This window comes from Passer montanus, unplaced genomic scaffold (genome assembly GCF_014805655.1).
Source record: "Passer montanus isolate IOZ18808 unplaced genomic scaffold, ASM1480565v1 scaffold3, whole genome shotgun sequence".
Taxonomy (NCBI): domain Eukaryota; kingdom Metazoa; phylum Chordata; class Aves; order Passeriformes; family Passeridae; genus Passer; species Passer montanus.
The window spans coordinates 5,617,038-5,628,885 of record NW_024367707.1 but is presented as its reverse complement, the minus strand read 5'-3'; the positions used below and the strand labels follow the sequence as shown (position 1 = coordinate 5,628,885).

The 11,848-nt window shown below is 38.4% G+C and overlaps 1 protein-coding gene across 6 annotated transcripts in view; it reads right to left on the bottom strand.

Annotated features, from left to right (window-relative positions):
• Positions 1 to 3,970: 3,970 nt before the first annotated feature.
• The window catches only part of MAP7D2 (MAP7 domain containing 2), an 85,639-nt gene continuing 77,761 nt past the window's right edge, over positions 3,971 to 11,848 (bottom strand). For 5 of the 6 annotated variants that reach the window (XR_005628088.1, XR_005628090.1, XR_005628089.1 and 2 more), the window contains 5 exons: positions 11,247 to 11,300; positions 10,222 to 10,300; positions 9,337 to 9,523; positions 7,029 to 7,686; positions 3,971 to 5,757 (listed from right to left, as the gene is read on the bottom strand). Coding sequence is in view for 1 of the 6 variants with exons in the window: in XM_039714410.1 (XP_039570344.1) it covers positions 7,437 to 7,686; positions 9,337 to 9,523; positions 10,222 to 10,300; positions 11,247 to 11,300 (570 nt within the window). In the remaining 5 variants the exon portion in view is untranslated. The remainder of the gene's footprint in view (positions 5,758 to 7,028; positions 7,687 to 9,336; positions 9,524 to 10,221; positions 10,301 to 11,246; positions 11,301 to 11,848) is intronic. The other variant, XM_039714410.1, reaches the window with a different exon arrangement.

The window sequence follows — 11,848 nt, the reverse complement described above, 5'->3', positions numbered from 1 at the left end:
ATTATGTGGTAATAAATATGTGCCAAGTGTCTTAGCATTCTTCAGTGACTGTGACCTTCATCCATTCATCAGCTCATTTATTTGCTAAATCCACCAGCAGTTTCCTTTGCTACAGGACACCTGCCCTAAAGCCCAGCACTGGCCCAAGAACATTGGCATAAATTAACCTTGTAAAACTGTAGGTTAGAAATACAAATAGTGGTTGCTTGCCAGAAGGGAAGAACTACTGACCCAGTCTTCAGCTGGGGAAGTTTCAGCCACGTCTGACCAGGACTGTACCTGCTGCCCATGCCAGCAGGGCTTCAGTGCTGGCTGGGACACACTACTGCACACAATCAGTCTTTGAAAGACTCCTTGGACTTCTGTTCCTGTGCCAGCTGTGGTGTGGGCAGTCTTTGTCCAGGAACTGAGAGAACAAACCCATTTCAGCAGGCAATGGCCAGAATTTGTATTTGTTTGAATTTCTGTATTTAAACTCATAAGAGGTCTAAGGAAAACAAAACAAAACAAAAAAAAAGTGAAAAATATTCCTGATTGAGATTTCACACCAGGAAAATTAGAAGTCACTCCATAGAATTTAGTGGTATAAACCCCCACAGCTTAGCATGTTTAAGGTGCTAAAAATGATATTTCAGACAATGCTGCCATCTGTATTTCAAAAGAGAGGTTACTCTGAAAAGGGATGTGTGTGCATGTTAATACAGGGTTACAGGTATTGCCCTGATCCTGCTTATTGTGCTCTTACTGAATTTGGTGAGAGAAACTATTTCTAGACAAAAAAAAAAAAACACCCCAAAAACAACAACAAAAAAAACCCACAAAAAAAAAACCAACCAAAAAAACCCCAAAAAAACCCCAAAAAACAAAAAACCCCACCCCAAACCAAAAAAAACCAAAAAAACCACCACCAAAACAAAAAACCGACTGATAAAGTAATTTCTCAGATTCTGAATATCTTTTACATAAATTTTTTTTCTTCAGTTATGCAATTTTATGTCCCTTGGGTCCTTTATTGTACAATGTCAATCACCTACAATTGCAGTGGACTTCAAGTTACTGTCGTGGGCACAGCAAGATCTAAAGTGATAAGCAAAGCTGCTGGTTTAAGCTATTAATGTAACTATTTTAAAAAGTTATTGTTAGAGAAAGAACTTCCTGGAACACACAGTTCATTGCTTATTGCTCCTTCTATTCCTTGGATCTCTCCTGCATCATAGTTGGTTTTTCTCTGGAAATCATTAAGGCTTGATTATAGCAAGGATACACATCTATTTTCGTAAAGCTCCCAAGTGAACATGACATGCCATCTTCCAGAGCCTCTATTTTGATCCTGAAAATTGCAGGCCTCAGGTTATCATCAAACCTACTAGATTAAAAACATTACTAAGCTCAGTCTTGAATAATCAAAATGCTGTAAAACATATACAAGCTGCAGAGCAAACAAGGCTGCTGGGAAGAAAACAAGTATCTAAAATTCTGATGATCAAGAAACCATTTTCTTATACTTTAGGTAATCGTTTTTAAAAGCTTAAATATAATTTCTCTTAGAGTTTCTGCCTGCAGTTTTAAGGACTTTTCCACTTCACATGCTTCAACAGACATGTTAAATTGGAGTGAACAGCATCACCTACTCCTCAGCTGTAGGACATCATAAGGATATGATAAATGATTGATGGGATAAAAAAGTGGAGGAGAAATGAACATTCTGGCTGTGTTCTGGACTGGCATTATTGCACTAACAGCAATAACAAAAATGTATCTGAATATCTAAAGTTTTATGTTATTTTTAAGTGTATGTATTCTGGAGAGATTGAATTTAAACCCTGCTTTCCTCAAGATTAAAAAGAAAATCCAGAGAAAATTGCATTCAGTCATAACATACAATATATTTTCCAGATTACAGCATTGTGGCTCAGCAGTAATAATACATTTTTCAGAATTTCATATTGATATTGAAAATCAATATCCATCCCTAGTGTCAGATAACTGACACTGCCCCTTTAGGTCCCTTTGTGCACCCATAAAAGTGGCAGCACAGGTGAACCACCACTCTCCACGCTGGTTTTGGAGGCAACCAACAGCCTGAGCAACATTATCTGAAATGAAAGCAAATGAAGAGACTTTTTTCAGTTCCCATCTTGCTCCTGAACAGGGAGGGAGAAGGGAGAAGTAAGGCAGAAGTTCCACAGGTCACTAAATCAGGAAAAGGAGCAGCATATGACCACTGATTCATTTGTGCCACTTACAGCACTTGTCCCTCTTGTGCAGGACACAGGCCAGGCTTAGAGAAAACAAGATATAAACCTCAGAGTCTAGATTTCAGCTCTTGAATATTGAACTACCTACATTTTAATACAGTTTAAACCTTAATGAGAAGGATTCTTCCTCTAGGGTTTCCAGGCTGCTGTGCTGCACTGAAGCCGTTATCCTGGGATGTCAGGCTTCTCCAAACAGTGTGATCAATGCTGAAAGCCACTGTGTCACCCTGGCCAGTACAAGGGCTGCAGTGTCACACTGACAATGCCTGGAACAGGAGTAGGGTGGTGGCAGGGACACCTGAGCTGTAGTTGCTGTCAAGATGGGACTGAGGTGGGGTGGGAAGCAGGGAAAGGTGATGCTCTTTTTATGAAAGGGGGAAGATCCCCACCCTGCCAGCCAGAATACCAATCTGTGCTATTTCTGCAGCTTTCTGCACACATCTCATTAAAGGAGAGATGATGATGAACTCTGCTTCTAGCTGTTCATCACCAGATGAAAATACAGCCTGGGGGTCCAGATCCACCCCTCACTGATGCAATTTTATTTTGAAATGAACTCCCTGGGGAGACGAGATCTGGTCAGAGCCTTCACTGTGGTCCAAGGCAAGCTCTGGGTGCCATTTCCCTGAGCAACACCATGTAAATTGCTGAACCTAAAGAGAAAGCTAACTGTGATGCCCAGTTACCCCACAGGTAACTGGTGTTATTTACCTATTAGAAACTTACTGATAGTTACATAAAATACCAGCAGAAAAGCTCTACAAGGACTTGTGTGAATCAATAGTGATCCTTTGCTGCAGTTGCAAGACCACTGACAAATTCAAAGTAAAGCTCATTGCACAGTCTTGATTCACAGCAGCAAACACTGGGATGGTGCTGCTATGAAGAAGTTATATCAGTAAAAAAAAAAAGAAGCAATTTAACCCCTCAGCTGAGAGTACCTACTCCAGATATTCAGCCAAATTTGCAAAAATTACATTTGAAAGTGAATATAAAGGTAAATATGCAATTTCTTCACAAATACTCATCCTTCATACTGTTTCCTTCAATCTTAGTAAATAATCAAGTGGACAAATAACATGAATGTTTCAGAAGTCAATATAAATGAAATGAACTGTCACCATGGAAAGTATTAATATACTTAATCATAAAATTAGATTGTCTTATTTGCAATTTTGACTGAAGTGATGGTTTAAAAAAAATATTTAAAAAAATCTCCTCAGTATTACACTAGAGAACTATCAGCAGCCCCAGGCTGGTCACGTTCCAAGCAGCAGTGTGTGCACAGAGCTTGAAGACAAGTTCAGCATTTATGTCATGGGCACTCTTACAGAACTCTCAGACACTAAACAGAAGTGTCTACTTACCACAGCTCTCAAGCGTTCTTTTGCTTATTTTCTTTGCCAGAGAGCAGGGGCTGGGGCTGCAAACTGGCCCTACACTGTCACCAGCCCTCTGGATGCCACAGTTTGGAGTCCTCACCTTAAGGCTCTTTGGCCACCAGCCTGCATTTCCCCAGTGTATTGGCAGCACCTCAGAAAGCAAATTAATATATGGCAATGGGAACAAGGGTGAAATATTCTGAGGTTTTGACAACCACTCCTTCACTCAGCATTATACCCTCCTTCAGAAAATACCTCAGAACAAATTAACATACATGTATTTTTAAATCAGTCATACTGTTGTGGGAATAAAAAGTGCTAAGAAACAAGTCAGATTCATAAATGAAAATGTATTTCACCTTTATACATGCTATACAGGTCATGCAAATACAGAAATCTACAGGTTATACAATGACACCATAGTAAAATATAATATGACATTTGTCAAACACAGTGTATTACAGCAAAACAAACTGTTTCTGTTTGTTTATTATTTAGGAAATAGATGAAGGACTAATTTGGAAGACACAGTACCATGCTACAGCTTACTGCACAGTCAAAAGAAAGTATTTCTTTGAAGTACACTAACATAAATAGAGCTGGGTTGTTGTAGGTATGATTTTTTTTTAGCCATTGCACATCATGTCACTGGTTACTTTCCCACTGCTGACTTTTAAGAGCACAAGAATGGTGCTACAACTGAGGTCAATCTATGCTGTGAACTCTTACACATGGAAAAAAAAGAAGGAAAAAAAAGCCAAACACCCCCCCCCATCCCAAGTTTTCATATCTTTTGTGTTAGTGTCCAAATAGAGTTGTATTTATAATTTATTCTTATAAGGGACTGGACAAAATGTCATCAAAGCAGCACCTGATCTAGCATAAAGGTTCACCAAGAGAAAGAAAGTTAGCACTGTGCAGCACATGACGTCCTGACCTCGTACACCTCGACGTGGGCTGTTCCATAGAGATGTTTACAGAACGTTAAGGGCGCCCAGTGTTCCCGACGTGCATTTTGGCCTTTGTGTTTCTGACACTCACATATTGTTTTGCTGCTGACCAAATCCCATTTTGTTGAGCCTACAGGAAGACAAAATACTTCTCTGTGTGATAGAAAGCCTGCTGGTATCAATCAAGTGTCTGCATATTCAAAGGTTAATGTGTCACCCTCCTGATCACTCACTCGGATCTACTACAGCTATACTACACATATATTAAGGGGTTATACTTGGCATTTTGCCTAATTTGCTTACAAGTGTTACACAAATATGATTTCAAACACAGTTGATAGTTGCTCCCAGACTAATTAATATTAACTGGTAAGTGCCACTAGTGACTAGAAGTGTCAACATAATCATAAAGGGATAGTTCCCCCACTCCACAGTCAATAAGAAGGCTCTTTTGATTCCAGCAGCTATATGTTTTTCAAGCCTCTTCAGCTACAGTTTTGAATTACACACCTCATAAAAGTTGCCAATAACTCCTTATTAAAGACAAAAAAAGATAGGCACAAAGCTAAAGTACAGTATATTATTTTGTTTCAATGCACTGTGGACAAACCCCATCATTATTTACAAGAAAAAGATGTCTAAATGGATGTATGATCAAGCTTAGGAAGGAATTATTTAAAAATAAAATGCACAGGTAAAAATCACAGTGAAGTGTTGAGATGAATTTTAAATTAAAGAAGAAATAAGTGCTTTATTAGCAGCTAAAGCTCAAATTCTAATGCACGCTCTGTCTTCCCTGAAAATCAAGGCTCTAGATCATTGGTTTCTACCAAAAGCAGCCAATTATTCAACATATTCCCTGGGAAGACAAGGTATATTCAGCTCTGATTATTTGAAATCCAGTGTTCAAGGACTGCAGAAGCTTTTTCAAGTGACAAGTTCATATTTTACTGCCAGTAGCATCACAGGGATATATATCCTCCAGAAATGGTTACCTCTGTCAATCAAAAAGAGAGAGAATATCAAGTCAGCTACACAGGTTTGATGACCTCAGTTTTGCTATTTAGAGAATATACTCTTCCAAAAAACCTGACCCACGATTTTGTACTTTGAAACTGTGACTGAAGCCCACTATGGGTTTTTACTATGCTGGCTTTTCAGGGCATTCTACACTGCAAGTTTTACAGCAGCAGAGAAAAGAGTAAGCAGCAGCAAGAAGTACCATGGCCTAGACTGGCCCCACTTTTAACTGTTTTCTTCATGCAAATAGGCTCCAAAGACATACAGGGAAAGTATTGTATTAATGAAGAAATTCTGGATGCCTAAATGAAATGTTTCCATTTACCAGATACTTATGGTTGCTATGATACAATCAGTTTGCATATGATGCCAATTCACAGGCAGCTGCAAATCTCAAAGATTATGTTGAATTTAAATACCTAGGAGAACAGCTTTCTTTCTCTCCCCACACTGCCATGTACAAATGCTGGAAGCTGGGAAGTAATCACAGCAATTTATCATAAGATGTTTATCACAATACTGTACCTCTATCTGTTCTGCTGAAAAGCAAGGCTGTCAACAGATAGAATTAAGTGTATTTTCTTGTCCTGGGCTGTTAAATCCCTCAATCAAGTTTTTGTTACAGTCATCTAGGCTAAGGGTATCACTGGACATCTTGGAGTAGGTAGCTTGGCCTGTGAAATCCAAGAGGTCTTCAAGAGCCTTGGCATTACTTGTCCCATTTTGGTCCAAAGAAACACCAGGCATGAGTTCATTCATGGGTGAGTATTCAGGGATAGAGATAAGTTCTTCTTTTGAAACCGGGCTATAAAAAAGATAAAGGAAGAAAGACACAGAATTAGAGGTCTCTAACTTTTCATTAAGCAACAATCAAGTTAAACTTCTGACTTCTTAAGTCAGAAGGCATCTTAAGGCAGCTGCAGCAAGCTTTTACCTAGAGAATGTCCTAATCCAAAGAAAAAAACATTGGGCTGTTCAGGATGGAAGGTCATACCTAACCTATCCCTTAATGGTTAAGGTTTGTGGTAGCTGTGTAGCATGAGCACTCATCTCCTAAACCCACATGTCTGATAGTTCACTGAACATTATTTCAGTCCCTGCACCATTCCTTTACCTAAATGTTTATTGCATCTTTCACATTGCTGTCCTGATTCCACAAACACTTCCTTAAAGCATATACATTTCAAAACTTAAATAAAAATTTATTTCTTAAGACCTTATGATATGCTTCAGACATAAAAATCCCATAATTAAACAAGAAATGCTCCAACCAGCTGCTTTACTGAGACTAACAAGGCTAGTGCATTTTAGTTTGGAGAAGGCAGAGGAAGGCTTTCACAGACATTATTTAAACTGTGATGTGGTGGTGGATGAGTTGAAGGCAAAACTGTCATACATGAAATCCTACAACACTAAACCTACACTGCAAGTTTTACAGCAGCAGAGAAAAGAGTAAGCAGCAGCAAGAAGTACCATGGCCTAGACTGGCCCCACTTTTAACTGTTTTCTTCATGCAAATAGGCTCCAAAGACATACAGGGAAAGTATTGTATTAATGAAGAAATTCTGGATGCCTAAATGAAATGTTTCCATTTACCAGATACTTATGGTTGCTATGATACAATCAGTTTGCATATGATGCCAATTCACAGGCAGCTGCAAATCTCAAAGATTATGTTGAATTTAAATACCTAGGAGAACAGCTTTCTTTCTCTCCCCACACTGCCATGTACAAATGCTGGAAGCTGGGAAGTAATCACAGCAATTTATCATAAGATGTTTATCACAATACTGTACCTCTATCTGTTCTGCTGAAAAGCAAGGCTGTCAACAGATAGAATTAAGTGTATTTTCTTGTCCTGGGCTGTTAAATCCCTCAATCAAGTTTTTGTTACAGTCATCTAGGCTAAGGGTATCACTGGACATCTTGGAGTAGGTAGCTTGGCCTGTGAAATCCAAGAGGTCTTCAAGAGCCTTGGCATTACTTGTCCCATTTTGGTCCAAAGAAACACCAGGCATGAGTTCATTCATGGGTGAGTATTCAGGGATAGAGATAAGTTCTTCTTTTGAAACCGGGCTATAAAAAAGATAAAGGAAGAAAGACACAGAATTAGAGGTCTCTAACTTTTCATTAAGCAACAATCAAGTTAAACTTCTGACTGTTCAGAAACTACCAGGCATCTTAACGCAGCTGCAGCAAGCTTTTACCTAGAGAATGTCCTAATCCAAAGAAAAAAACATTGGGCTGTTCAGGATGGAAGGTCATACCTAACCTATCCCTTAATGGTTAAGGTTTGTGGTAGCTGTGTAGCATGAGCACTCATCTCCTAAACCCACATGTCTGATAGTTCACTGAACATTATTTCAGTCCCTGCACCATTCCTTTACCTAAATGTTTATTGCATCTTTCACATTACTGTCCTGATTCCACAAACACTTCCTTAAAGCATATACATTTCAAAACTTAAATAAAAATTTATTTCTTAAGACCTTATGATATGCTTCAGACATAAAAATCCCATAATTAAACAAGAAATGCTCCAACCAGCTGCTTTACTGAGACTAACAAGGCTAGTGCATTTTAGTTTGGAGAAGGCAGAGGAAGGCTTTCACAGACATTATTTAAACTGTGATGTGGTGGTGGATGAGTTGAAGGCAAAACTGTCATACATGAAATCCTACAACACTAAACATAAGGGGTGTCCAATGCTACCAATAAGAAACTGGGTTTAACAGGGATCAAAGAACATCATCTACCAGTGAGACTGTACTGTACAGACTGCTTCCAGGTGAGGTCCTAGACACAAAGAGGTGGTAAAAAAAAAAGGAGTTGGAAAAACTCAAAGGCAACATGTCAACCAGTGGCCATTTAAAAGATCAAGGCAAACTTGTGCCTTGAATATCCCTAAGGCTACACTTCAGTGATTTGGGATTGCAGGAAGTGGTAGGCTCATGTGCTCTCCCTCACTAGTTTTTCTTCTTGATACTTTCTGAGACCAAATAATGGGCTGTACAGTCTTCTGCTTGGTCCCAGCAGGGCATTTCTTATATATTTATGCATATTTGCTGGAAATACTAAGACAGTATAAGAGGTTCAACTGACTGAGGAAGAACAGTATTAAAATTCCATGTTTAAAATTCAGATCTAGCTTTGACTTAGCAGCCTTAAATTGACTGCCTAGATATATATATGCAAATAAAAAAACCTTAAAATTAAAATTCCTTCTTTTCTGCACATCCTTTGATGTGAATGTGAAAGTCTTTAAAAGCACAAAGTTATTTACTGATTTCTATACATTTCTACTTGTTAAGTAATTAAAATTCTACATCCATTATTTTCTTTATTCTGTTTGTATGGAGGCAGAAATGCTCATGAATCACAGCTATGCAGCCAAATCAAAAAATAGTGACATCAGAACAGTATCTACAGTAGCTGCTTTCACAAAACTGTCTGAAAGGTTTGGGCAAACTTGCATGGAATCCATAAGTAAGAACTGTGGAAGGATTTCAGAGTTCCCTCCCCCACATACGTGAGAGTGAGATGAGGTTTTGTGGCTCTTGTGCCAAACAGCCAGGAGCATCCTGGCAGGAGCAGAACACATCCAGTGCACACCCAGCTGTCACTGTGGGGGCACATGAGAAGGAAAGCAGTAAAGTATTAACAAACAAAACCTAAAATCCTGTCTCATATGAATTCCACAGCCCTGTAGGTAGATCCAGTCTGTACCTCACATCCATGGACTGAACCTCATCTGTTGAATCTTCCATGCTGTTAGATTTCCCATCAACAGCTTCCAGCTGAATAAGTCCTGAAACTGACTTCAGTCCATTAGCAACTACATCTTGGGAAGGGATGACAGAAGCAGCACTTTCTAAGCTTTTATTTTTCAGGCAGGTTGCCAATCCATTGATCTCTGTAAAAGAAAGTTAGAGTTATGACAGTAGAAACTTTATTATTTAAATAGTTTAAAGTTATAGACTGAGTAGAAAGGAAGACTGCCAATGCAGTAAGACTCAGTTTAATCCATGACTCATCATACTGTACTGTCATTCCTCTATTCCACTCCAAAACTGCTCTTTATGCTACATCTTTTAAATTTGAGAAAACAGGAAGAGAATGTTCTATATTTTATGTCATGTAGTAAAAACCTTAGCCTGGGGAAGTAAACAAAATATAGATAATGTCAGATATATTTTATTTAATAATCCTTTAAAATGCATATGGGGTTTTTCTTATGAAGTGAAATTAAATATAAGATTTAGAGTCATAGTCTAAAAAGCTTGGCTGTGTGCAAAAGTTTTCTACTTACAAAATCTGAAGGTAGGTTGCAGCAATCAAACCAAACACCAACACTGGCAGACTAGAACTTTTCATTTACAAAAAATGCTACATCAGGTACTAAAACGAAAGAGAAACTTTATTCTGCTTTTGCTTAAGTGGCAAAGCAAAGCTGTCTCCAGTTTCTAACATTTGTCACTGATGCAAATGCAGCTGTTCTTTTTGAGATGAAAGCAAAGAAGGTATGATAATACACAGTGCTCTGCCTCAGATCAAAAAAATCTGAAGAGATTCAACTGTGAAAACAGGTCAGAAAAGTATGGCAATTTTTACCTGGCTGGTTGAGAACAAGGGCCTTTGGTTGCTTTTCCACATTCAAAGTTGAGGGGATCTCCAGTTTTGGCTCTTCCTTCTGAAATCAAGTAATGACTCAGCTGTATTAGAGGGAGGACTGTAACCTTCATGGAACTGATTGGACTCAAAATTTGTCAGACTGCCCAGGGCCACAGGGTAACAAAGACCACCAACAGCAAGACAGGACTTTTTTTCCCCTTTTTAGTTAGGCATAGCATTTTTTTAAATTAAAAAAGAAAATATTCACTGAAAGTAACTGAACAGTTTCCTTAGTAGATTAGTGTGATAATCACATATCCTCTGAACAGAGAGAGACACAGCTCTCCCAGGATTTTCCTGGGAAGCTGTGAGAAAGCTAAGAGAAAGAATTTAAAACTATTATCTCAATCTCAGCAGGCAATCTCTGTTTGTCAAAGATGTTTACAAGAAGGAGTTGTCCCTTCTTGACCAGTAGGTGAGAGAAAATTCCTAAAAGCCAATCAGGTCTTAGGCCCACCATTGTTTCTATAAGAACTGTGAATTTCTAATAATAAAGCGCTTTTTCATGCCTTCTCATGGAGTCTCTGTATCACCTTTGTCTGTCCCCGATACCCCTTCAGTGATAAGATCAGGACACTCCTTAGCTGGACACAACTGCCTTCTTTTCATTCCCACATTCCTGACAGGGTAACAAAGAGTGCTCAGTAACTAATTCACTGGCTGGTACAAAGCAGGAAGACGCATCAACAGCAGCAAACATTACAGCTCCAGCATGCAGGAATGAGCTGTTGCCTCTTGCAGTAGTGAGGGGGACAATTATCCTACCTGCAAAGGCTGCAAAAAAGCTGTGTCTCTGTAGCAGTGGCTGTGACACAACAACAGTTATTCTCAGTTTGAAATGCATCTAAAATTTGGGTCTAGAGTGTACCTAAGTACATCTACTAACATGGAACTACCCTAGAATTTAATTTCCACATATGATAATAAAACAAAACAAAATAGTCTGCAAACACAATGTTTCATACCTTTGTTTCTGGGGTTTCACTCTTCCTTGTTCTCTTCATTATTTCATCTATTCTCTATAAATCAAAATAAATTTCAGGATGAGATGGCAGACAGAATATGTAACATAAGAGAAGGGAAAAAAGACAAAGAACCTTTTCTTTACTGTCATGACATCCTCTCTGCCTGTCTTGGAAAAGGGAGAACAAATAAGAAAAATAAAGAAACTTAAAGATGAAAAACATCTTGCAGCTGGCTTTAACCTACCAGATCTTACAGAATATGACTTTCTCAGCAGATGCACTTTAGAACCAAGTATTTTAATATCAGGTGTTTGCAGCTATGAGTTATGCTCAGCTCTGGAACAAGACATTTATTAAAAATCAACAGCAGTTATTTTAATCTAGGTGCTTTTCCAACTATTTCCAAACAGTGCCTTTAAAAATAGTTAGGCTTTTTGGAATAGAAGAGCAAAATGAAATATCTGAAGTTATTCTTGCTAGAAATGTGTAAGGCATTATCCTAAAATACTTCTGTTTTCCTTCTTCATTAAAAAAAATGTTCTTTGAGATGTAAAACACTTTGGTTTGATATTCTAATCTGCAACAGCAACATGCCTCCAGTT